At 44.0% G+C, this 26,498-nt stretch overlaps 1 protein-coding gene and 1 long non-coding RNA gene across 2 annotated transcripts in view; one reads left to right on the top strand and one right to left on the bottom strand.

Annotated features, from left to right (window-relative positions):
* LOC135903670 (vitellogenin-6-like) overlaps positions 1-25,847 on the bottom strand; it is a 39,621-nt gene extending 13,774 nt beyond the window's left edge. Inside the window, exons 1-16 of the mRNA XM_065433994.2 lie at positions 25,511-25,847; positions 23,157-23,299; positions 22,320-22,454; positions 21,477-21,614; positions 20,515-20,679; positions 19,374-19,513; positions 15,930-16,110; positions 14,577-14,773; positions 12,186-12,354; positions 10,829-10,993; positions 9,745-9,945; positions 8,409-8,626; positions 6,677-6,783; positions 5,031-5,305; positions 3,797-3,917; positions 2,105-2,324 (exon numbers count right to left, since the gene is read on the bottom strand). Coding sequence (XP_065290066.1) covers positions 2,105-2,324; positions 3,797-3,917; positions 5,031-5,305; positions 6,677-6,783; positions 8,409-8,626; positions 9,745-9,945; positions 10,829-10,993; positions 12,186-12,354; positions 14,577-14,773; positions 15,930-16,110; positions 19,374-19,513; positions 20,515-20,679; positions 21,477-21,614; positions 22,320-22,454; positions 23,157-23,299; positions 25,511-25,562 — 2,627 coding nt within the window. The 5' untranslated portion in view covers positions 25,563-25,847. The remainder of the gene's footprint in view (positions 1-2,104; positions 2,325-3,796; positions 3,918-5,030; positions 5,306-6,676; positions 6,784-8,408; positions 8,627-9,744; positions 9,946-10,828; positions 10,994-12,185; positions 12,355-14,576; positions 14,774-15,929; positions 16,111-19,373; positions 19,514-20,514; positions 20,680-21,476; positions 21,615-22,319; positions 22,455-23,156; positions 23,300-25,510) is intronic.
* LOC135903673 (uncharacterized) overlaps positions 1-26,498 on the top strand; it is a 222,405-nt gene that overhangs the window by 166,164 nt on the left and 29,743 nt on the right. The window lies entirely within an intron of this gene.

Here is a 26,498-nt window from a genome sequence, read left to right as displayed (position 1 = left end):
ATCCGCCAGGCATATCGCGGGAAGAAAGACACATTATTTTTCTAATAACTTTCACAGTTACGAGTAGTAAAGCCAATGATGCCAAAGAACAATTTGGCTAGGCAGAGCTAAGGTAGGCTCGCTTTGCAACAAAAAGGGCAGTTTAATGTCATATGCTTACGGTTGTGGACCGCGGGAGGCGGGGCGAAGAGGAATGTAAAGAGAGGCTAGGTCGACACATACGCGTTTGAGATATTTCTTTCATAATGGCTACATTATGTACTAAACAATGCAGATATCACACGTACGTGCTGGTTTTGGCAACGCAAGCTTGTTCAATTACATTCTCGCAAGTGGTGCATGCACAGAAGAAAACGAATATATTCTTGTTTCATTTCGGCCCCTTAGAACATCCTGAATCTGTCAGCACCCCGGAAGCTCCTAGTTAGCCATACTATCAGGAGGCGATAGATATTTTCGTCGAAGTCAATCTTACCACTCATCCTAGCACGCTGCAAAGCAATTTATATTTTTAGGCGCTAAAGGCTAGCTTACGACTTGTACTAACGCTTAAAGAATCCCATGACTTCTCCTTATTAAGGCGCAAGCCTTAGATGGGTTCATGGAACGAAAATTTCACCGTCCGGCTTTACGCCATCCGGCGTCACGGCACCAAAATTCAACGGAACCAAAATTAGGGGTCGCACCCTCAACCTTTGGTGGGAGCCGAACCCACGACATTGGGCGTAAATAATGGCAAAGTGAATTAAGACATAGTTCGTTATGACAGAGTTAATTAAGGCACTCGAACCCACGACCTGTGGTGTTAAGACAAAATTAATGAAGGTACGCTTAATTAAGATAGAGATAATTAACGCACTCGTACACACGACCTTCGGTGGGAGTCGAACCCTCTAGACTATATGGGCTAACCGGCCGTATCTCCAAGTTGGTTTCCACTTGACATCGTGAAAGTCGAAAGTCGAACCCCTGTGGTTTTATTTACGCAGAGTGAATTGAAACAGTTAATGAAATGTAGTGAATTGAGGCACCGAACCCACGACCTTTGATGGGAGTAAAAATCCTTCGACCTTTAAGGGGAGTCTAACTCACTTGGAGATAAGGCGAACCAGCGATATATCCAAGTTCGACTCCAATTGACATCTGGAAGGTCGAGAGTCGAAGTCACGACCATTGGTGGGAGTCGAACCCAGTTCCTTTGATGTTAATTAAGGCGATGTTGATTATGGCACTCGAACCCCTGAGCCAACATGGAGATATGGGCGAACTGGCCGTACCTGCGCGTTGGATTCCAGTTGACATCGTGAAGGATGAGAGTCGAACCCACTGGCGTTGGTGTTAAGGCGAAGCTAATTAAAACAGTGTTAATTAACTATGCAATTAATTAATTTGATGGTAATTAATTAAGCCATTCAAACCCACGACCCTTGGTGCGAGTCGAAACCGTGACCTTCATGTCAATTAGGGCGCAGTTAGTTAATGCAACGTTAATTTTTGTAAAGTTAGTTAGGGCACTCAAACCCACCACCTTTGGTGGGGCAAAACAATAGGAAGTAACGTATTAGAATGAGAATGTCAAGTAATGTAATGAATGTCTCGTGAGCTGGCAGGCTTTTGACTTCGTCCTCTTTAGCATATATTAAAGTGACTGTCAAGTTTTCCTCCTGTCTTGCAGAAAGTGAAATGGAGAGGCTGGTCGTGGCACATCACGTGAAGATAAAATGTGTTGGTGGCTGAACAACAGCTAAAATAAAAGTCGCAGTTTCTCCCAAAAGGCGAACCATCGATAGCGATAGCAAATTAGCGCACCTATACGAAGTACGGATAGGGATATTGTCGACCGTATAAACGCGTAAACATAGGCACATTAACTAAATTAACAAGCCTAGTCTCACGCGCGCACAAGCAAACATGAACCCATCTCCCTCGATAACAGCGAATTTTTACCGTTAGGAAGGTCGGCAGCAGCTGTGAGCGAAGTCACATTCCTGCTGGCTAGCGCTTCATCGCAACCATTTTACTTTATTTTCATTTGAATTCGGACGCGTGTGGAGTGAATGGATTAAGGACATCATCCAAAAGCGTATGTAAGGACACTGCTTACACAAAGTGCTTCTTGAAGTCCACCACAAACTTGCCGTCCTCGGTGTGCTTAAAGTCAAGCTTGGCCCGGTTCCCGTAGGTGAACTCAGCCGTCTTGATGTCAAAGTATGTTGGGAAGCCAGCTTCAGTGGGCACGAGTACTATGAGATCTTCGACGAGGTGGAAGTCCTTCGAGTGTACGTTCTCTCCGAGCACGTGAGCCAGCGCAGCCGCCGGAGGCTCTGCGATGGCGAATCCATTACTTAGGTCGCTACAGATACTTGTGAATTAACTTTACTCACAAAAAATTACATCAAGTGAACACTTCATACAGACCAAACATACGCCGCACACTGGGTAAACGACACGAAAAGAGCGAGACGGGACGAAGCGCTGACCTCTAACAGTTTAGTGATAGGCGATGTAACTACATAGATGCATAGGCCAATAGGCCAGTAGGCATGCGCACGTACAGAAACCTATGAAGAAACAAAACGAACATGCGATTCATTGATAAGACAAAGTAACCGAAGCACACAATCATGAAATTTCGCCGTCATGGTTTACCAACGTGCCCGCTCGCACATACTTCACATGGAGGCAAACACAAAAGTTCCTTATTCACAAGTTTCACGAAAGTTCCAGCAACAACAGAAGCAACTTGTATGATACGTTGTCTCATAAAAAAGTTAGACTAGGAGAGCTTTTGGGTGCATATACTTCATTGCAGCCTTCAGTTTGTCCGCGAAAATTGCTGAAAGTCAGCCAACAAGTACGCGTAATTTGTTGAAAGCACCTAATTCTTTAGCAAACTGAGCGCGTAGCTTAGATTGGTGAGATTCCTGGCAAAGGTTGCACACAAAACTTGGTGTCCGGCTGTATTTGTAACTACGCGTTCAAGACAGGGAAGTATTCGTGGTGAGTCAGTCAAATTATTGCAAAAGAACAATTTTACCACAAGAAAGATAGCACAAGCTGGCCTAAGAATTTAGAAGGCTGTTTGAAGTTCGAAAGCACAAAGTTCTTTGGGGAGATTAATGAAATAGTCAAAGCATGGAGTTTAACCAAAAGGTACTTTCGGCCTGATACACTACCCTGAGGCAGGGGTAAGGAGGAACGGGAAAAAATGAAAGAATATCGGATAAATAAAGCATAAGTGCGAGAGAAAGAACGGGGAGGGTGGGGAACATAGGAATGTCATATTCTCCATAAGTGAAGCTACTAGTTGAGCAGAGGAACTTGGCCGACTTTACTTGTGTCGACTGAAAGAGCGGAACTCCGGGATTGTTTGCCCGTTCCGGTGAATTTTATGAGTATGCTGTCCGTCGTTCCTTGCTGCCTGGCGCCACATTTCGTTACTGTGTTCTGGTTTAGAAACTCTTCCTTATCCCGTCACATGCTTATATGCTAATAGCGGCGACCACCATCGTTGTACGCAAGGTGGTGATGTGATTCGCGAGGCTTCCGCTCCGACGACAAATCGCATCGGTGCGTCCCGGTGATAATTCCCGAATTCGCAATAAGTTCGCTCTATAGCAATCTGTCTCAATTTCATGACCACCAGGAGAATGGCGTATGCCCATTGCGCACCACACCGTTCCCGTGCGCTAGACAATCGTTTTCGAGGCGTCCGGAGACATTGGGGCCAATGGCGTTAGCGTAGTCCGTACGCGTAAGGCAGGAATGGTTCGTCTGGGCTGTGCACGTTCCTTACCATTAGATTGGAACGCCGCGAGAGTTGATTCGTCGAATTGCATCAGCTTCACAGTGTGACCAAAGAGTTGAACGTTGAGCCGTGCGTTCGTTGGCTCGTATTTGCGGTCGGCAATGGGAAGCTGCAACAGAAAAAAAATATAGGCAGGTGTTATGTTCACGTTCTCTTGTAAAGCTTTTTTGAGCTAGCTCGTTTTGCACATCTCTTCGCGGAAACACACATCGTACACACAAGATGCACTCTCCGTTGGACTGTGAGGATCCGCAACTCGAATATCGTTCACTTCTTCGTCGGAAGTAACCGTTTCACCCGCGCTTAACACCATCTGAGAGAGTTATCGCTCTGCCTTATGAAAGTATCTTAACTCTGATTACGCAGAAACACATTGACCACATTTTAGAGACTGGAAAGCGATGGCTAGGGAATGTGATAATAAAGAGAAGCTTGTTCAGGGGGTGGGACCACGTGAAAGAGCTTTCTGTAGTGTAATCCCATATCTACATCGTTCCCACTCCCACAGTCGCATCGCTCATTACATTTCCGTCGAGATGAAAAGACAGGTGGAGATCAGCGACATATAGATGACCAAGTGCGCCTCCTAGTGTGTTAACCTCTCTTGCACCAACAATTCAGCAGCCCTCCCTCGAGTCTATGCCATCTTGACACAGTCTTAAGACAAAAATTCGAGTCTCAAGATCATCTGCCTCAATCTCAAGACCACCCGCGCGAGACAAAGTGACCGCTGGTCCCCGGAATTGGCGTAATGTGAGCCGCCATTCTGTACTCTTAATTCTCTCCTCTTTCATGCAGTCAAACGTCTTGCGAGGCTTGCTACCCTGTCGCTATGCCATCTTGAAATACTAGTGCAGTGAAAACATAACGAGGACCCGTGAGGAGCACATGAAAACACAGGCTAGCTACTGCAAGCGTCTGTTTCTTCATTTGTGCTAGCTTAGTGTTTCAAGAAGGTGTTTCACCCAACTCGGAGGCTGTTGCCAACCTCTGGTTGATTTATCGAAATGTTTTCCTTAATATCATCCTAAATAACCAATACGGCTAAAGACAAGCCCGACTCTAAAGTAGTCACCGCAGGGCGGTGAGCGCCAAAAGAGAACGTGCACGATTCAACAATTGACATGAACACACTCCATAGCGTTGTAGTTAGTAAGCTGTGCCTTATCATTCCTTTCCCTTGGCTGCCTTGCGTGCAAGCGTTCGAATCTCACTGTCTCACCGCCTGCTCAATGTGCTTGCGGTTCGTCTCCGAGGCGCTCCGAGTGAAGCGGCGCCTGCCGAGCACATTCCACAGGTTCTTGGTGGAGCCCGGATCCGGGCCCAACAGAGCATTCACAAGCCTGTCCAGACCCCACTGCTCGAAGCTCAGTGCGAAGACCTCGTACACGTTGCCAGCTGCGTACGCGTGGGTGGTGGCGTAGACGCTCTGAGGCAGGAAGCTGTCCTCGGAGCGTAAGATGGACAGTACGCTCATGCTGCCGATGTCGAACTGGCCTGCACGATAGACACGATTATGTAAGAGGAGGAGACTAGCGCGTACATGCGGTCGAGCATTGGCCAAACAAGATGACGAATGCAACGCACATACATCCTCCAGTGAATAATAATCAAATATCATTCTTATTAGACGTGATATAAAAGCACAAAAAAGTGCGGAAGTGGGACGAAAGTAAAATGGTAGACACGGCACAAGCGCTGTACTGTCGACTCTTTATTTCACAACGTCAAATAAGCTCCAAAGAGGCCCTCCGAAAATACTCTTAATTCTTATTGGTTATCCACTTCGCAATTGGACCCGTGTCGGCGTCTCAGTGTTTATGGTATTCGGCTGCTGTACACGAGGTGGCGGAGTGGACTCCCGGTGGCGTTGCCGATGGGAGTACAAGGCAAAAGCTGTCGTGTACCGAGCCCCAAGTTGTAATAATTAATGCCGGGCCTTTTACTAAGGCGTCTTTTATAGCCTATGTATTGCTCTCGGACATAAAGCCTGATCATCACTTAATGAATGAATGAATCAATCAATCAAGCAATCATTCAAGCAATCAATAAATCAATCATCTCACTCTGAAGATACCCAGTGACGCAAAACCTTTTCAAGACATTTATGACCGGCTGGTCCATCCTCGCCTCGTTGTGGGATCAAATGTCATGGTTAGGTGCGTGTGCACTCTAATAAATAAGTGTGCCAATCGTGTAAATCAATCAGTAAATGTCGATTCCTTCTCCTCCTCTTGTTCCCCAGAAATAATTGCTATCCTTTCTGCGGGCACATCATTTCGCTAAGGCACATCATCTCGCACGTCATGAATCGGTTGGCGCTGGACAGGGGTATTTGGAGATCGCAGGGAAAGGCCTTCGTCATGGCAGTGGACATAAAATAGGATTATTATTATTATTATTATTATTATTATTATTATTATTATTATTATTATTATTATTATTATTATTATTATTATTATTATTATTATTATTATTATTATTATTATTATTATTTAGTTTATGGCAGGTGACATTAGGTTGTACGGTGTCTTATGACCAATTTTGAGATTTGCGCTTGTATCGGGAGCTGTATTTACGTTGTAACGTGTTGTGAGTTGTCTGTTCTACGTTTATGTGAGATTACGCTCAAATTCGCTTTTGAAGTGATTCGTGTGGTCAACTGTTTCCGCGCATTTACATCACTCTGATTCTGACTTCTGGCTTTCTGACTTCTTCATCCTGACTTCTTTGTTGCCTTTCTTTTGTTCAATGCCGGCTTGTTATGTCATACTTACTACATACTTGTACGAGAAAAGGGAGTACCGTCTAAAAGCACCAAGGTCTTCTAAATGTCATGGAGTAAAAGAGAAAAAGCGAGCAACTTACGGCTGTATCCACTACTGGCGTACGTAACGGACTTCGTGATGTCTACTGGCTTGGAGAGCCTTCGCACATTGTCCCACAGCGGAAGCACGTAGCGCAGTTTCTCCACGCTGCGAGAGATGGCAGCGTTGGTTAAATACACACCTAGCCGCGGAACACTGGTAGTCCGAAGGCGCTCAAAAACTTTTTGCATGAGAGCGGACTGGACAAGAGGCTTTGAGCAGTCTTGGAGCGTGCAAGATTTTCACCCCCATCTTCATCCTCATAATCAACATACTCTATAGCCTCTAGTCTAGTTCTCTAGTCCACTCTGCCGCTCACTCGTCCATCTCGTACATCTCGGCGTTTGCATAATCATCTCAGTTTCTAGCGTATCTTTGGCCGAACAAATGCTTTCAATTCTTCCACGTTACACGTGCCATTCAACATTGCAATAACCTACCAAACGACATAGTTGACATTCTTGACGCAGTATCCTTCAAAGCATGCTTATGCATATTATTTCCATAATTCGTCACAACTAAACCATACTGCGCACCTAAGTAAATACTTGTAGCGAAGTTGTATAGGTTTTTCTTTTTGTTTTGTTTAAATGTTTATTTTGAATTGCTTTAACACTATTACAGACTTGTTCTTTCACCTTCACCTGCTACCATTTGTATAATTTCTTGGTACTCTTTTTTGTTACTTCACACAGTCGTTTGTTTCATTTATCCCGTTATTTATATTGTTAGATATTTGTTCTTTCATGTTTACTCGCTAACAATGTATAATTTCTTTTTACTCCTTTTTTTGGTAATTTCCTGTATCCTCCCCTCACGATATTCTCCTTCGGGAGCCTGTGAGGTAAATGAATAAATAAATAAATACCCCTTTCTCCAATCGCGTAACAAGCGCCACTTATGTTCCGTATTTTGTAGGTACGGCCATGTTTATAGGCATTTGCCTGTTTAAAAGTACAGATCGTAGCAAGGCTTCCGGTTTTCGACGCAGAAATACAGTGTAACTGGCGGTTCTGCAAAACATGAACTGCACGGGGAAGACAGGACGTGAGCAGGAAACGTAGGCGCTCGCACAAAGGCGCAGTGAGAGAGCAAAATTCACAAAGCATGGAGACACACTGCGCTTTGTATGGCCGTCTATTTTTGTGTGCGCGGTCTTGTCTTTCTCTCGCGCAGTTAAAATTTTTGCTGAAGCTATGAACCTACTAGCCCAACGACTTTACTTACTACACTAACTGGGGAGCAACAGTACTGAGGCAAAATAAAAGCCCTCATACTTTTTCAACAGTTTTTCCGGTCAACTAATCAATGTGTCCCGGTTTATTAAATGGAAAATTATAAATATCTGTTCTTCGTGGCATTCGGAGCACTAATTACGAATTAGCTAATTTCACATAATTATTAGATTCAATAGCACCAACAAGAAACATTTCTGGCGGCTACTCTTCTCGAATGTGAACAATATGCACTTGGTTATATTTTCCCGAAGAATGGCCCGTTCTTTTTTTTAACGCGATGCATGATTGCTGGGACACTCTGTATGATAGTTCAATTGATCGCGGATTGCTCCCGACCACCATCGGTTGCACTTCGCTCCACAAAATGGCAAGAGGTGCGTCGAGTGACCTCCTGAACAACACTTTGCAATGTGGAACGTGGTTTAAAACACATTCTTCTTTTTTTTTCTGATCACGACACATTCAGTTTTCTTAAGTCTACAGCGTGGCACTCACAGGTCCTGAACGCAGGGGAACTTTGAGTTGGCGATGGCACGGAAGCTGCTGCTCACAAAGGAGACGAGGTTGTCGCTGGGGTCGTCGATCAGACTTCGCGCGATGTGGCGAAGTATGAACAGGTCCGGGTTGCTGAACATGATGCTGATGAACGCTGCGGCTCGAACTACGTGAGGCTCGCTCGTGTTCTCGTAGATGGGTAGCACAATCGAACGCACCTGCGGCAGCCACAGATCCTTTCTACAGGATGTTTTCTTTTGCTTGTCTTTCGAATACAATTTTCAAAAGTCGTTGGTGGAGGATAGCGCGATTCATACCTTCAGCTGGATTATGTTTAAAAGTGTTCATATATGAGTAACGTCTAAGAAGACGCAGCCTGCTCATTAGTTTTATCATTTCTTTCGCTTACCGTTCTTGCTACCATCAACATTAGCAGAATCGACACTCACCCCCCTCAGCTTTCTAACCTGCCTTATACTCTGGAAAGCTTCGAGATCAGTTTATTAGTAAGGCTTTGGCCGTGTCTAAATAAAGAGAGAGAGAGAGATAGAGAGAGAGAGAGAGAGATGCACTAATAAAACATCTGAGAGATTGCCCGGAATTGCTGTGTTCTCACCTGCTACTCAGATTTGAGGTGTAGGGAAAGAGGGACAAAAGGGAAGGGGAAAAGCAAGAACGATTATGATTAAGAGAACAGGCATGAAGAAAAAAGGAAATACAAATGTCAACTCAGGCAGGTTTGGGGGTTCCTCTTCATAAAATTTACCTAAATTGAGGAAGTACCGTGAGATCAGTGAGCCAAAGATCTCGTCACTGGCACCGTTCTTCTTTTGTGTGCGTGTGTTCCTCAGGGTTTATCGTGTTTAGTCGTGTCCGGTCCCGATGTGTCTTTAGCTCATCCCCCGTCCCCTCTCACCTCACACACTTTGCATGAACGGCTGTCTAGACAGTACATCGAGCCTAGCTATCTCGGACATAGTGCAATGAAAAGTGGTTGCTTAGTGAGCAGATGACGATGCGAGCACACAAGGTATGATGCGCTCGCAAACGTTCTAATGTGGTTTCTAACATGCACCGATCCAGGAGACCCTGCAGACGTCACAGCACCCACAGGTCACATATCATTAACAACTGCAACTAACGAGAAAGAGTCTACAGCAACATATCCGAAGCAGCATGCCAGGAGATCGGCCAGGCTAAAATTTTCACCTTATCATTAAGCTCACCCTCTCTCTTTTTGTTCTCTGATGGTATGTGCCTTATATTTGTGGCCAGGCCTACGGAAGCCCACGAATTTTGAGAGCCACGGGAGAGCGGGCCGCAAGGGCGCACTCACCAGACTCGGGTTCAGAGCCGCTGTTCGTGTCAGGGCCCACAGGGCAGCCGACCGGCGCGTGACCGGCTGGTTGTGGCGCGGATCGGCGAACCTCTGCAGGTAAAACACAGCGCTCGATGTGGCCAGGTTGCCCGCCGCGTTAATGTAGTAGATGACCCGCTGCTCGGACTTGGCCTTCACATCCTCCGGCGCCAGTGAATACTGCGGGTGAAGCGAGGGGGTACGTGCAGAAAGCAGTTGGTACGCGCACATCAGACTGGCAGTCCCATGTACATCTCGCTCACTCACATCGCTCATTGTGGGTCCACAGGAACCCATGCAGGTTCGCCCACACACACGTAATAGTGGACAGGCTGCTTTTATATAGGAGCCAGCATATTATAGTTCAATGGCAAGGCTTTGCGGAGTTAAGGCAGGCAATATTATTGCAGATGCCTGCAAATGCATTTCCTTGCCAGAGCCCTGGCTCGTTCATTCAGGTCTTTAACACTAAGATAAAATTTGGTACTTCGTAATGCACAATGCCATTGTCAGTAACTGTAATTACCCCGTTGTCATTTCAAAAGGGGTGCCGGTAATGCACACAGTATTGTGCCAATTACACGTACGTCGTTTAGAATCATCCCCAGTGCGAAATGAAAAGCCAGAGCAGCTAGTGATTGGTGTAGGAAAACCACTCCTACCTTTCGTATATGTGGCAACGTCTTCAGGACGTTATAAGAGCGATCTCTATTTCTTTCTCAGATACTGACCACTATTAGGCCTCTGCGATTGCATTAAAAAGCAATGTTCAGTAAGTTGCTTTTCTTATGTTTGATGAGCTTGTAAAATATTCAACTGGTCGAGTAGGTCGAGTACAGAACGTCATGTCTTACAAACATTGCAACAATCACTGACGAGATGCGGTGCAAAAGAGCTTCGATTCTATCTTCCTATTTCACCTAATATTCTGTCTGTTAGGTCAAAACGGAAGCAGTCTTTACTCCTTTGGAAAGGTTCCTATTGAAGACAGAAAAATTAACTTAGCCATAGCCTTAGCTTAGGTAAAGTAATAGCACCCCCGTGTTGATCTTTATTTACTCACGTTGAAGAAAAGCTCGACTATGTGCGGCGAGCAGAGCCCAGAGTCAGCCTCGAGCAGATTCGTAGCCCGGTTGCATCTAGCACCACCTGCCAGCGCACTTAAAGCCAGGATGCAAGTCGATCGCAGCGACTCGCTGGCAGCCACGAACTCGGAGTGGCACACGTTCTGGTTCGACAGGAAAGGGAAAATGATGCATATACCTGAATTTTTGCAGTTCTTATTAGTCATCAGCACTTTTTGTACTGTGTACTGATAAAAATACCAACTAGGCAGTCTTTAGAATGCATGCATTTAGAATGCATGCGTATTCCGAGTAAGCTGTTCGTCTTTTTTTTCCCACTTGTCGACTCATCAATCCGTCTGTAGAAAAATAAAGGAACATATACAAAGTCAAGAACAAAATGTATTTTCGCTTTGGCCTCTAGTCCACAACACATCCAAACGGGTCGTTTGCGGATGCATAACCCAATATCTTATAGAATGTGCAACACCAAAGTTATAAAAGGTGTCTCCTGCCATCCTGTAGCGTGTATAGAAAAACTACTTTGGATATGATCTTCCTGTGCACTAACAAAACAGACCTCCCTCAAGAGGCTAGACATCAGCTAGAAATAGACAAAGTATAGCGTATTTGCCCCTTGTCTCCCTGGAATTTTGCGACGTCCTTACGTTTAATTTCGGGGCAGAAGCAAAAGCATACACCTTAAAATGACGCGTCAGTTTAATTTCAGTGCAAACTGTTATAAAAGTGAATGAGTACCGCCAGAAACGAGGTAAGGAGTGCGCTGGTAAGTTTAAGTCAGCACGCGTTGCAGAAGTTAAGAAAATGGAGGGTAAAAGTAATATGCTCTATTGTAATCCATATGCTGTCTTACAAAGTGAGGAGCCGGCACCTACGTACACATAATGAAACTGTGCTAGTGTTTAGGTTATCTTTAAGAAGAACACAATTTCCTTAACTTTGTGCTTTCCGAAGTACATCGAAAGAAGCACGACTAATCGATTATAATTCATGAAAGAGCACTACGAAGGGTTCTTGTTAGCTCGCACTTACACTCACCAAACTAAAATATTTGCTTGATCCCTCATTCAGTACGTGGCCGAATAGCATTGTGCCCCTCGCGACTTTGTTATTGCAACAGTGAAAAGCAGAATGAGTTCGTAGAGATTATTTTGTAGCAGTTCCTCAAAACTATACAAGGCAAAGGCAAAGGGAAGTTGTGTGCCCTCAACAGCCTACGTGCGGGCGCGCGCGTTTGTGCGTGCGTGCGTGCGTGTGTGTGTGTTCGTGTGTGTGTGTGTGTGTGTGTGTGTGTGTGTTTTCTTTCGCTACGTGATTTGTAGTTAGCATGCTTACGGCCAGCTCACTGACGACAGCCACACTGAACTCCTTGAGATTTTTGGGAAACTTGAGCAACAAGCGGTCGGCTTCATCCGTGCTAAGTTGGCCTGCGTTGATGAGCTTGAGAGCGAAGGAAATGTGCGGGTTGTTGCCAGCGGCCACCAGAAGGTCAAGGAAGACACTCCTGCAAAGGGAATGCTGGTGGTTTATTTGCGCAAAACAAGCAAAGTGAGGCATTACGGTTCCGCTAATATATATATATATATATATATATATATATATATATATATATATATATATATATATATATATATATATATATATATATATATATTAGGCATATCATAAGAAGCCAACAAACACAGACACCAAGGACAACATAGGGGAAATACTTGTCCCTGATAAAAGAAATAAAGAAATGATAAATAATGGAAATTAAAGTGGATGAAAAACAACTTGCAGCAGGTGGGGACCAAACCCATATATATATATATATGTATGTATATATACATATATATAAATATATATATATATATATATATATATATATATATATATATATATATATATATATATATATATATATATATATGGGTGTGTGTGGGTATATGGGTTTGTATATATATATATATTGTCACGTGGTGGTGACGTTAAGAACACAGTAGCAATACTGTGATAGACAAAACTAACTTTTATTGGGCGAACCTGTGCCCACAAAACAGGCTACACTTATAGCGCAATGATAGCGGCGAACACGCTCGGCGATCGTCGAAAATCTGATCAGCGGTTCAAGCGCGTCGGCTTTTATACACAATCGTCGAACCTTCCAGACTAATCGTTGGGACCCGCGTGCCTTCCATAAAGTTCTACATCATTCGCGTCAGGCGAATAAATCAGATAACACAAGGTTCGGCGACAACAGACTGCGGATAGAAGCATCGATAACTTTCCAGAAACTTCGGATACATGCAAGCGCGTCCCGCGCTGTGCGATAAGATTTGTTAGGCGGCGAAACCTGGTCGCCCGATATATATAAATACACGTGTCAATATATATATATATATATATATATATACACGCATATATTGCTAAGAAATTGGTTAGCAACGGGGGCAGGCGCATGGGTAGCAGTCAGAAGCGCTATATAGAAGCGTTATATATATATATATACACACAGACACGTCGTGTCAAAGAAAAAAAAGGCAACTTGCCATGTCATGTTTATTTCAATTCTGTGCAATTTTCAGCGCATCATGGCAACACTTGCGGCGTCCTCGACACGGGATCTGTATTGCGAGTGCATTCTACAGGAACACGCTGGTAATGCTTCCGCTTGTTTGGCCCCATGTGACTCTTCCTGGCTATTTAAAGTTCAAATTCATTTATTTACCACATACATGAAGCCAGCCTCTTCCAAAAAAACAAGCCAATGATTTGCGGCATTTCCACCTTAAAGGAGAACTGCCACGAAAACGCTAAACATAATATGCACCGAAATAAGTTTCACGGGCAATGGTATTAAAAGGTGATGCTTCTGAAATTGCTCATCTGCATAAAATTTTGGGGGGTTCAAGAAACCTTGTAACAAACTTTCTTTTATATTTAATACGTACGTGCCTTCCATGGAAGTAAGTAAAACCTCGCCGTTTTTTTGGACCACCTTAACGCCAAAATACGCGCCTCATTGATTGGCATGACAAAACGACTATTTTTCACATATTGTTCACATAATGTGTAAACCTGCGTACTTGGGTGAGCGGTTCCATGCGAAGGGCTTCCGGTTATTAAAAGCGCACTAAGAGGATTATTAGCTTCCAAGGCATTTGTAACTAACGTTTCTTCAATTGTACAAAGGTCGTTGTTATGAGGTAGAAGCTTTGGTAAGTGAGAAAAGGGTACGCAGTAAAGAAAGACAAATGGTGACGCTACCCTGAAATTCCCGAAACATTTCGTCATGACGTCACTGATGTCAGCAGCATCGACTTGGGGCTAATAGTTAAGTGTCTGTTTGTGAAATAGAACCAAATATGCATTTTAGATAAACCGAAGGTTGAACCTGGGAAGTGTCGATGGCCTTTCTCGTGTTGAAATGGTCCAAACAGAAATGTGTATATATATATATATATATATATAGCTAACATACCGGCATGGAGCTTTCGCCACGAAATTCAAAAAATATATGTTTGGCTTCACTTTCGCTGGTATTATTCAACGCGTATATGCCAATAAGCACACGCCAACATATGACTTTTGAAGCATCTTTGGCAGTCCAGGCTAAATCAATTTTTTTTATGTTGCTTTAGTGCCTTTAAGTACCTTTTTTTTTTCTTTTGCTAACGATTGGAGAGCGGTGTGGGGCTTCTCTCCTTTGAAAGCACCACATGTTGACTGAGTGAAGAGACAAACCTGATGTACTTCTTTGCTCCATTGGGTGCGTTGAGAATGTGCTGGTTGTAGATGTCCGATATTTCGTCGTATGTCAAGGTCAGCATGTTTGAGAATAGCTGCAGGAATAGCATGCCCCCACTCGGCTTGTCACGCATGTTCTTGTAGTCCTCTTCGCTGTACTCGATGGCTGCCAGTCTCTTCAGACCCTCGATGAACTGTTACAAACAGGGCAAGAGGATCGTGGGAGGAAGTATTTCTTAGGTCAGGTTTATAAGGTATTTACATTGCTTATAGTTACCTAGGTTGTTGTTCTTGTTGAGGCATATGTTACAGAGCAAAAACAAATAAATTTTTTATGCACAGTTTGACAAGGTCCCTGCTTCCTTTGCAAGGCAATTAGGAAAAAGTTTGTTCTTATCGAGATGCTACGTCTTCTAGGGGGATAGAATGAGCGAAGGCGCTACATTATATTTTAATGGATGTTCTACACCTTACACGCAATAACTACTTAAAATGGTAGAATGTTATGAGGATGTCCATTTTTGTTATGAATAAGCCTTTCTACAGGTGCGATGTCTAGTGCAAATTTGTTTTGCTTGATGAACTTTGCTGCCTACTCTTCTTAAAAAATGACACTGGAGCCAGACAGGGCCCACCCTTTTGTGAATTAAATGTCATAGCGCTAAGCGACGCTGCGTTCTGTCCTTCACGCCCCTCTTAACTCGCATCAGTCCACTTAAAGAAAGCAAATATTCCTAAACCTAATCAGGCCGATGTACCACCCACATATTTGCACGGCACAACCTGCTTTCTCGTGCATGTATGTGGCTACATAATGTCCCCTCTCTTTAACTGTTTGCTTGGGATAGTTTTGTTTGCCTCTTTCATCTGTTTTCGTCCTTGCCAGTGAACGATGGTCGGTGGACGGTGCTTGATGCTCTTTGGTCGAACTTGCGATACAAAGTCGCCGAGAAAAAGAATCCGAGTTATAGCGCAACCAAGTTGCGGTGAAGTGTGGGCGGAAGGGGTACTGTCGTGCGTGAGCTTTCGGGTTACCAAGTTACGGAAATCGACGGAAAGGAGACATATGAGGATACAGGCGTGCGTGATCTTTTTGGAGCGCTCGGCAAAGAAAACGAACATTAGTTCGCTTGTTCGCTAGTTCTTTCGTTCGTTCGTTCGCTCGCTCGTTTGTTCGTAGGGGCTATTCCCGGATTACACTGACAGTCATCATCGATTGTTTCTCTAAAAAAAAAATGCAAACCACTTTTCTGCTGATCAAGGCAGGGCGCTCAACGCTAATCAGGCTAATTTTATTCATTTTTCCTCATTATTTCTAACTTTTCTTGATTATCGTAATCCTGGTCTTACTGTTTCTTTGCTTCCGGTCAGTCCGAACACGCGGACGTAGTGGTTCGGTGCTTGTAGTTCGAGACCCGTGACGGCGTCTTCCGCCTTGGGAAAAGTGTGCGACAGTCGCTGGTGGCTTTCGACCTCGGGTAGCGAAATCTCCGCGGCACTGTCTCGTTCCTCCACAAGTGTTGCCGTGTTGCTGCGAAAATAAAACGGCGGTTATTGCTCACTCGATCATCGTGGTACGACTTTAGGCGAATGCACTCGTTTGTGACATCTATGCGGCCTCTATACAAATGCCTGAGTCTCTTGTAACATGGCCGTTTGTAGTGCTGGCATTAGAACCGAGCCTTAATGTTTGCACTAAACGGAATCATCATCACCATCATCATCATCATCATCTGCCTGTTTATGTCCACTGCAGAACGAAGGTATCTCCCTGCGATCTCCAATTACCAATGTCCTGCGCGAACCGATCCTAACTAGCACCCGCAAATTTGCTAATTTCGTTGCACCGCCTAATCTTCTGCCATCCTCCACTGCACTTCCCTTCTCTTGGGACCCATTCTATCACCTTAATGGTCCAACGGTTATCTAATCTGCGCATTACATGACCTGCCCAGCGGCATTTTTTTCTCTTAATATCTATTAGAATATCGTCTATACTCGTTTGCTCTCTGATCCAAACCGCTCTCTTTCTGTCTCTTAAAGTTATGCCTAGCATTCTTCGTTCCATCGCTCTTTGCGCGGTCCTTAACTTGTTCTCAAGCTTCTTTGTCAGTCTCCAAGTCTCTTACACTCTTACCTTAACAGGGAGAGCGTAAGAGTGGGGCTGAAGATTAATATGCAGAAGACAAAGATAATGATAAATAACCGGGCAAGAGAACAAGAGTTCAAGATCGCAAGTCAACCTTTAGAGTCTGTGAAGGAGTACGTTTACCTAGGTAAACTAATTACAGGGAACACTGACCATGAGAAAGAAATTCACAGAAGAATAAAAATGGGTTGGATCGCATACGGCAGACATCGTGAGCTCCTGAGTGGGAGCTTACCATTATCATTGAAAAGGAAAGTATGCAATCAGTGCATTTTATCGGTGTTGACATATGGCGTACTGAACATATGCAACGCCTTCTGCCGCCAGGCTTGCTTTCATGATAAACCAGTGTAGCCGTTGCGTCCTGCGATTCACGAAGACACCTCAACTTTTCGGCGAGCCCCTGGCCTCGATGAGAAACTTGAATTAGTTCTTGGCTCTCGCCTACGCCAAGTTATCGTTTCTGCACTATCATTTCCGCTGACCCTAATGTTTTACATTTCAATTAAGCATAACAAATAACTTCCCTACTGTTCATTCTGGCTTCAAAGTCTGTTTATTTCGTATGCTTGTGACTAGCAAAAGATCAAGTCTCCTCGACTGCACTCGCTAATTTAACTAGTTTTACATGTGCGCGTATGTTTTGGGTCGTTGCGCCGGGTGCGTATCGTTTCGTTTGTCATCTCATTCATCTGAACTAACATGCCATGTATTCCGCCAGGTAAACCTATCCAATTTTCGTCAAAGAGCCTTTCTCTCTCTATGCGTTCGGTCTTTGTCTCTTACTTGGTAAAGAAGACTGTAAAACAAGAATAGAAAAGGGCGATGACAGTAATAAGTGAAATGTGCGCTATGTTCAATAAGATTTCAGACAATGACACTAACTCTTCTACAACATGCTACCGAAAGAATCTGGATGACTTTATTCCTGTTCGGGCCTCTGGCGTTATTTAAAAGACTCACTAAGTCTGGTCTAAATTTTTTTTATTTATTGGGGTGGGGTACACTTACTACTTTCAAGGTCCCGAAGCGTGATATCATTGCCGGTTTCCCGCGGAAACATTATATTCTATGAGTATTTAAAGCTAATTCCAGAATTTTCATGGCTCACATGCCACCTCAACTGCAGCATGTACTCGTAAATTCAGCTGTCTCTCTCTTGCATTGGCTGCCTGGATTTTTGACTATCGGTGATTGACCAAGTGAAAAAATATTTATGCAGGCGCTGTTCTCATGCAGACGAACATCACCACGAGCTCATTACTTGCCACCCTCACATGCCGCTTTTTAGTCAGAGTAGATTACAGTAGCACATGTACATAAGTATAACTCCTCAAATACAGGTCAAATAGTATCAATCGTGGGGGCTATAACGTAAAGCTGTTCCAAACTTTTCTATTCTAATTCTTCAATCAGCCCTCCGCGATTGGTCAAAACATTTTTGGGCCGCCTCCACTTCACCTGTCTTCCACACGACGTCACGGAAACCAGTATAGTTCCCCATCTGATATGACGTGTAGACACTGAATATGCAGGAATAGCCCGAGTAAAAGAAAAGTATCTTTTTTTCTGATTTGGCGCCTTCTCGTCATTAGGTCTGTGCTATTTGGTTCTCGGGCTGCGCCCACTCCGCCTGTCTGTCACACGACATCAACAAACCGCAAAAATTTACCGCGTCAAACTTGCGTTTACGCGATAAAGATGCCGCCCATTATGCCAGATTACGCATTATTATGCCCCACAAAACTCAATTTTTTTGCCGCACGACACTCAATAATATGGCTGCCCTCCGATCGCTCAGGCGCTGACTATTCGCACCTGCCGGAGAGCTTGGATTCGTTTGCGTATATTAAACTTTTTTCGTGGCAGTAAAACGTTATCGAGCACTCTCGGCATGCATACGTCACTTTGACAACTCTTCTTTGCTGAGGATCCGCTTTGGCGGCATTGTTAACCTTCCATTGCACGCCGCCGCGATTTTCGACCAGCCACCGCAAGCTAAATAAAGGGAAGCGGACCAATCGCAGACACCGGCGCCATTCTCCTCATCTGGTCATCGATTTTCACTCACTGCGCAGGCTCGGCCCCACTGAAACCCTCTCCACTTGAGCATGCTCCTTGCCTCTTGTGAGCCAATTAGATAACGAAAACTGCTCAATGTAGTCCATATTATTTGTTTTGAAAGCAAACTAAAGTGACCTATAAAGGAGGGGAGCGTTTGATTGGGCTGTTCAGAGAACGCTGTGAGTCGGCGTGTATGTAAATTTGACGTCAGGAGATTGGAGTGAAAACAGATTGGAATAGATTTACGGTATAGGGCTCCTTGTAACCACCACTTCTCTCGTCTGCCATGTTTGTTTTCTTGGGTTACATGCCACTTGGGGAGCTGTGCTCAGGGGTGAAATCAGAAGCATATCTACAACACAACAACTTACCCTTCTCACAATCATTGGTTTTCGTGCGTTTCCACCACAATTGTTGACGCTAATGCTAACAATGCTACGGCGTCAACGTCTACTTGAGCTTGAACTGTTACACAAGGCAATACTTCGATCAGTATTCACGTTCGTATCTCGAATATCTTTGAAACGTTCCAAAACATTTAAAAACATTTAATATTTTCGGCCACCACTGGTCATTCTTACTTGACTTGCACCTGGAACTTTTTGCCGTCTCCGTAGGGTGCGAGCACTTGGTCAGAACTTCCGCACGCGCAGCCGATGACGTAACGTTCCCTCGTGCCCTTCAAGCGGTACTTCACCTCTGACGTCATCGTGAGAGGCAACTGCGAAGACACATGGTGAATTAGCTCAGATTGTTGTGTCGAAAATGTTCCAACCTACTTGAACGAGAAATGGCCCATAAAACGACTTTGGAACAAACTTTGTGTTAGAAACGCCTGTCGCTCAACGTAGTTATTATGATGTGCCTTTTGCCGGATTCAGACCAACTGGGACAACATGCTCCAGTTGGCTTGAATATTAGACGACAACTCAGGCCCTACGAGGAAGCGACGGAAAGCCGTTTAAATGTGCTGAGCGTTAAAGGGGCGCTCTCGGGCGCACTGCCAGGCTATTTTTGAAGTAGATGACTAAATCTGCAATACGATGAGGAAAAGGGAAGGAGAAAAAATAATTTTTTTTAATTCGTTTTTAGTGGGCTGTATACGAGAGTGGTTTATTACTGCATGGCTCAGAAACAGAAAAAGGCAAACAACAGTTTTCTAGAGCAGGTTTCGCGAGTTTTCTTTTGCAACAGCAATAATGAAATCAATATGTAGCACAAATACATGGTAGAAATGGCGATTCGCGGATACATGGAAGGAATGAAAGGAGCGCGCGTGAAATCACGGAAAGAAAGTTTTAAATATGTTGAGTAGAGAATGTTGTCCAACAAGAGCGATTAGTGTAGTCAGCACTGCCGCTTTAGTCAACAGTGCATTTTCCATTCAGGCCACTCGTACCAAAATAAGATATCATGTTTTCGGATTTGATGAACCGGAAGCCCTATTTACCACATAGACAATACCAAATAAGAACTCAGTTTTCCATTCAATACGTCATAACGGCGCAACAGCTATTTAGTGTGTTCACATTTCTGGTTCAAATTTAAGCATCACCTATAATCGTTCATTGGAAACAAATTTTTTCCTTAAAGTTACTCAATTGCTGCTTCACAACCCTCGTTCATCATATTCATCCGAGAAATTAATCTCGGATTTCGCGATTTTTTGCCAGTGTTAATCTCGTTTCTCATACTACAAAAATCGTGGATTGGCGTCCTTACCCATCTCTGTGACTTGCAGCTGGTGCACGGTCGTCCTTTGAGCGTTCCTGTAAAGTGGTAGGCCTGGTTGTTGCACTTTTCTAGGTCCTTTATCTTTGTCACCTCCAGGCCTTCGTCTTCTTCTGACACGACGTAGGTCGTCGGACATTGACCGTGAAGACCGTCCTGTCACGGTAAAATCAGGCGCAAGTGTTCATCGAGTTCGTCGATTCGGTAGACTCCGAGGCTAATTTCTGACGCTCGTGGGAAACTCCTAGCTACCTGCAGCCGCTCAGGCTTATTCGTCGCATATCTTTAACGGGGCGCCGAGGCGCTATCGTTGAGATAGATGGTAAGATGACAACAGCGTTCGCTGCTTTTTTTTCCTTAGTTCCTGACAGTCCCTTCTGTCTTGAATGAGAATGTTTAGGTAACATTTACTAGACAACCGAGCAGCGCTGTTTTTTTTTAAACAAGCATCCTAAAATATACTGCCCATCCATGAGCATGAAATTGTGCGGCGTTAAAGAAAGATACGGCGCCTACTATGAAGGACAGTATCAACGTCCCTTCAAATGCCATTGAGCTCAATTCCTTCCTGCGTAGCTCAAATGCTTGTCATTGTGACGCATATTTACGTTGGCCCTGTAGAAACCTCACTCATCTTGTGAAGTCATTGAGACTATGTCCGGCATACAGTGTCACGGTGCTTCACTGCACACACTCATCTATTACTTTTACTTTCCTTCTTTCTATTCCCCCTTTCCCTCACCCCCAGTGTAGGGTAGCAAACCGGACGGTCCTCTGGTTGACCTCCCTGCAATTTCTCTCTTTGCTATCTCTCTCTATCGAGCTAACGCGAGCAAGGTTGCTCGGTGTGGAGTTCCTTGATGCTGTACTTTAATACAGTAGAAGGAGAAGGATTCTGCTGGAATAGACCTGTTATAGTGAGCGCGTACTTTGAAATAATTTAGCACACGTACCTCGGTCACGACGAACTCGTTGCCTAGTGGGTTGATCTGGCTTCGTTTTGACAGATCCAGCTGGAACAGGCTAATGATGGCTTTCTTGATGTTGTGAGACCAGAGAGGCTCATCCTTACCCAATTCAGCGTGCTCGACCTGCGCATAGCAAATGAGCAACATAATGAACAACGTTTATAACACGTCGGTTTCTCGTTATCGCGCAAGCCCTGTTCATGGTTTTGAGATTTTTGTATGCGAATAGCATACTTCACAAGTACGCTGGGTTTAGCACATTAAAGGTATCGTAAGCATAGCCTCTTGATAATTTTTTTATTATAGGGCAGGTTTGCTAAACCACACTAAAGACAATGCCTGGCAACCGACGTTGGAGTACTGCTATGAAGCGGTGGACATAGAGTGATGGGATTGAAAGAGCTTTTTATTGATTTTTAATGATTCTTCGTTATTTTGTAGGCACAGGATATATTATGGCCACATAGCGTCGGTCTTCAATTCATGCTTCACAATCTGTAAGGCCTGAAGAAGATGTTTTAGCCTACCACAAGAGTGACGAAACATATGGTCATACTACTAAAGCTTTTTAATCAACCACAACGATACTCTGTAACCACAACGATACCCACAGGCCTGCAATAACACATCAGACACCAAGCTCAGATCTGACCATAGGCATAGTCTACTGTTTCCATCTTGAGAACAGCGTGTCGTTTGAGGTAGCTAGAATATCTGGCAGAGTTACATCAGCTCCCGGTTAATGCTGTATTTCCGTCGAAAAGATAGTTTTACTCAGCAGTGGGGAAAATTGTATATCTCTTAACGGATGGACATAACGTGCCTTACCCGGCCTTCCTTGAATGCAGCAGCGAAGGGCCTTTCTAGGTAGTTGGTCAGCTGTTCGTGGGGTTGAAAGTTGAAGGTGTGCGTCTTGAGGTCGATCGTTTGACCGTGGAACAAGTCGACCACGAAGTCCGAGACCTGGAAGAGCCATGTTCACACACAAAAAAAAAGGATTGAAAAAACCCCGAGGGCTTCATCAGCAGAGCGCGTGATTCGGATGTGTACAGTAATTTGCTAGAATGCATTTTCGACACAGAATGATGCTGGACGGCAGCTTAAACTTTCTCTTTCAGGTGTGTCTACTGGAAAACTCCGTAGTAATAGTCGTATCACGTAGTAGTCGTATGGAAGTGATAAAGAAATGATCTGAAGATTGTATAATTTGGCCTTGAGTGTTGGGGAAGATAAACAGCATTGGGAAAGATTACCCTCGAAAGTATTTCGGAGCTCTGTGGCAATTTTTTTTTTGCTTCTGTGATGTTTGCAGATTGCCTAGAAAGAACCTTAGCGTACTTAAAGTCTTCAAATATTCTATGAATATTTCAAAATCTCTGAAATAATTTTTATCAGGCTTGAAACTTCTAGTAAAAATGGTTGGAGTATAACGTAAGATTATACGTTGCTTGCATTCCCGAGAAACTCGTTTGGCTTTTCACCGCCCAGCAACTCGTACGTAGGGCACTACTGTCATGACTGGACCAAGCTGCGCTACCAGGGATTTTAACATTTGGAATTTTGGTGAAAAGTGTTTGCCCATGTACATTCTGCCGAAGTAGTCGTCTCAGACCACGAAATTGCAATAGCCCACTTTCTGGAAAAGAAAGAAAGAAACGCGCTTACCTTGAAAAATGTGAGATCACCTTTAGGTTGCAAGGCTATCTTACTACGGAAGGCGAATCCATTGGAATGTTGTGGCTGATCCAAGTTTATCGTTTGAATCTTTCCTTCATAGTTGTACACGTATTCCTTTCCGTTCTCGAACCCTGTGAGGCAATATTTTGACGGCGTCATCTCTTGTGACTCAAACAACGCTCGAAAACTCGATTGTCTAAGTGACTTTGTGGGGCCATTTTAGCTAAAGCAACGAAGCTGAAAAATATCTTGTGGCAGATGTTCAACTCGTCTCTTGTAAGTTAACTCGAAAATGCGCAGCTGTTTTATGCATTTATTTCGCAATAAAATCCGGAAAAGAGCAAAATTTCCAATGTAGCTGAAATTGGCCTACTTTCTTTTTAAATCTACGGCTGGAGACGGGGTGGCGCAAATCTCACTTCAAGCGCTTTACTGCACCGAGCTCTGCAACATACGCTCCAACTTCTTTTTGTTTATATTCTTGCAAATTAATGCAATAAATGCACATAGCTTATTTTTTTATTATTTACAACAATGCTCGATTTTCCTGCGTCCCAAGAACCCCAAAAGGTTCGGGACTAAACGTGCTCATGGCACTTGACTAGTGTCCTGAGCCCTATACAAAATATTGTGTGCTCCACGGCTGCGGCATAATGCCAGCAGATCAGGAAACACAAGATAGTCACAATGACCGTACAATAGGTACAATGACTCTTAACACAGAGCGCAACCGAAATAACTCTCTTCAAAAAAAGGAATAACACATTCAGAAATAAACAATGCGAAAATTCCCTCCAGTAAATTGCAAAGTGCAAACTATACACACTTATTTATTTGTATTTCATTATTACGAAAGAAAACAATCAACAATACACATGCACACAAGAAGTACAAGTTTGTCAGTACAGGTGTCAGAAAGCCAAGCGTTTTCAGTCGCAAATGCTGCGTAGAAAAAGAAGAGTATTTAAATATATTAGTTCAAGTAAAATAGAGGGTTGAATGCTACTGAGGAATGAGGTGAGTTGGTATCGTCATTAGTAGATTCAGTCTAAAAAAATGTAGTTCTATTTCATAACACATATTAAATGCAGTCAGAGGGGACTTTGCCAATTTGTTTGATTATTTTCGATTGCTGCCAAAAAGCTGTGGAATTTGGTATATTCGGTGCAGTGGTCTGAAGGTAAATGTTTTGTTTGCTGAGAGGTGTTGCTCCGAACTCACAATTGTTGTCTAATTCGTTAACGCGTGTGCGTTGTGAACGTTGACTTATAAATCCTTTTTGAGCGCTAGTAGCTTTAATTTTAGGCTTGATAATATTTTGCTTTAATTTCATCGGAGATTTTACAAAGTTCTGATGGATGCCTTTAAAAATGGATTGGTTAAACCATTGATATTAGCAGTTGTCATTGTGCACCATAGAAGTAAGCAGTATACTGTAGCGGAGATTTTATTAAGAGCCATATAAGCATTACGTTAAATTTGTCAGGTATGAGGTTCCTGACATTCCAGAGAGCACCAGTTTCCTGAGTTGACTTGAACTTTTGGTAACACACGTGCTCGTTCCATAATGGACATTGTTAACAAAAGTAACCAAGAAGCTTGATAGAAGTGCGCAATGTTCCATCATTACGAAAGTCAAGATGTGATTCTCCACTAATTTGAAGATTTGCTACAAATGTTATTTATCGCCTCTTGTCAATATTCGGTGCGTTTACTTATGCATAACCTATAACTATTTTGATGGCTCGGAGAGCCAACTGTTCGCCGCTTTTGCATATCTGGTTAGGATAATCTCTTTGAAAAAAGCCCATTAGTAACACCGGCGTAAAGCATTATTTTTCAGAGCCCAAAATATTACGCTTAAAAAGAGTATTGGTATTGGAACTGTGGGCCAGTCTAGCCTACAGGTCGTCTGTAAACGCGAAGTTGACAGTTCCCTATCGTTTCCAAATAATTACCTTAATTAAGTTTTATCAAGAGTTTCCTAATTTAAGGTAAGCACAACATTATGGCTTCCACAAAAATATCAGTGTTCAGAAGAAATTAGCCGACGATAAATGGGAAATATAAGAATGGATGGCAGTCTTCGTTCTGCATGCCTGTGCTTTCACCTTTCCGTTTCTTAAAGCTAAAGTTCCGCATGCCAAACGTGCTGTTTGCTCCATCTTGATTCAAGGGGCTAGAGCATCGGATAGAAACCCCCGCCTGTTGTAAAAAAAAGGAAAGCTGGAAATTGGATCTTGCTACTTATAACTCCGCAGCATAAACGCAATAACTACTTATGCACCACTGCGTGTCTAGATTACAAAGAAAGAAAGTGGTAAAAATTACGAGACGCTCACCTGCCACAGCTTCCGCGGCCAGCAGAAGCGCCACCGCGACGAGGACCCTCATGACGGGCTCGGCCGTCCCGTACGCCAGAAAGTGAAAAGTCGATCCCGGCCACCCAAGCCCCCTTAAGTAGCCTTGGCCGTGAGACAGCCCGCAACGCGGCGAGGGAAGCAGCGGCGGAAGCCTGAAGATGATAGGCGGCTCGCCACGGCAGCTGGTGACGACGAGATGGTGAACGCGCGGCCGTCGCGAGCAGAAGTTGGCAGACTATTTGACGCCCAGCTCTGGCCGAAGTACGGCAGCGCTTGAGCGTCGCTTCTTGTCCAGCACGACTTTAGAGATCCTCCTAGAGACCGAAGCCGGCTCTGTGATTCGATGGTAGTCTTGTAAAGTGTGCTAGTTTTTCTCTTTTTTTGTGTGCGTGTTTATGGGTGGCACGGCGGTCCATTACGAAATCCGGCTTTTCCGAGTGACGCATGTGTGGCTGAAAACGTCATCACCACCGTCTCGTCTGTCCCGATAACGAAGAGAGCGACATGGGGGTGAAAACGGTTCGTCGTTTCACAGGAAAGAACTGATGACGACGGAAGCATAAGGCATATGAGCACGAGTATGCTGTTGAAACGACCAGCACGTTCTCGTTGTGGCGCTGGCGCAATCGACAGTCAGCAGAACGAAGGACTTGTGACGTCTAAACGTCGAGCTCAAGGATCTCATCTTGCTTGCTGGGAGAACCGCGGTCTACTTTTTCTTTGGCTGGCCATGAATCACACGCATCACCACGCAGAATCACGTGAAACGACTTCGTAACCATGAGCTGTTTTCTCTCCTCACAAACAATTCGTTTTGCACGTATCGTCAATGTGTACTATGGTCTGAGAAAGCAAGCATGCCGTTGAGTTGACACTCTGGTATGTTCACGTTCTCTGAGCAGTTGGTTAGAACATTTAAATTTTGGGATGATGGACATCCTGAGCATTTCTATTTTTCGTTCTTTAG

Source organism: Dermacentor albipictus, chromosome 9, assembly GCF_038994185.2.
Source record: "Dermacentor albipictus isolate Rhodes 1998 colony chromosome 9, USDA_Dalb.pri_finalv2, whole genome shotgun sequence".
NCBI lineage: Eukaryota > Metazoa > Arthropoda > Arachnida > Ixodida > Ixodidae > Dermacentor > Dermacentor albipictus.
Note: the sequence above shows the minus strand (reverse complement) of the source record. Positions and strands in the feature narration are given on the sequence as shown.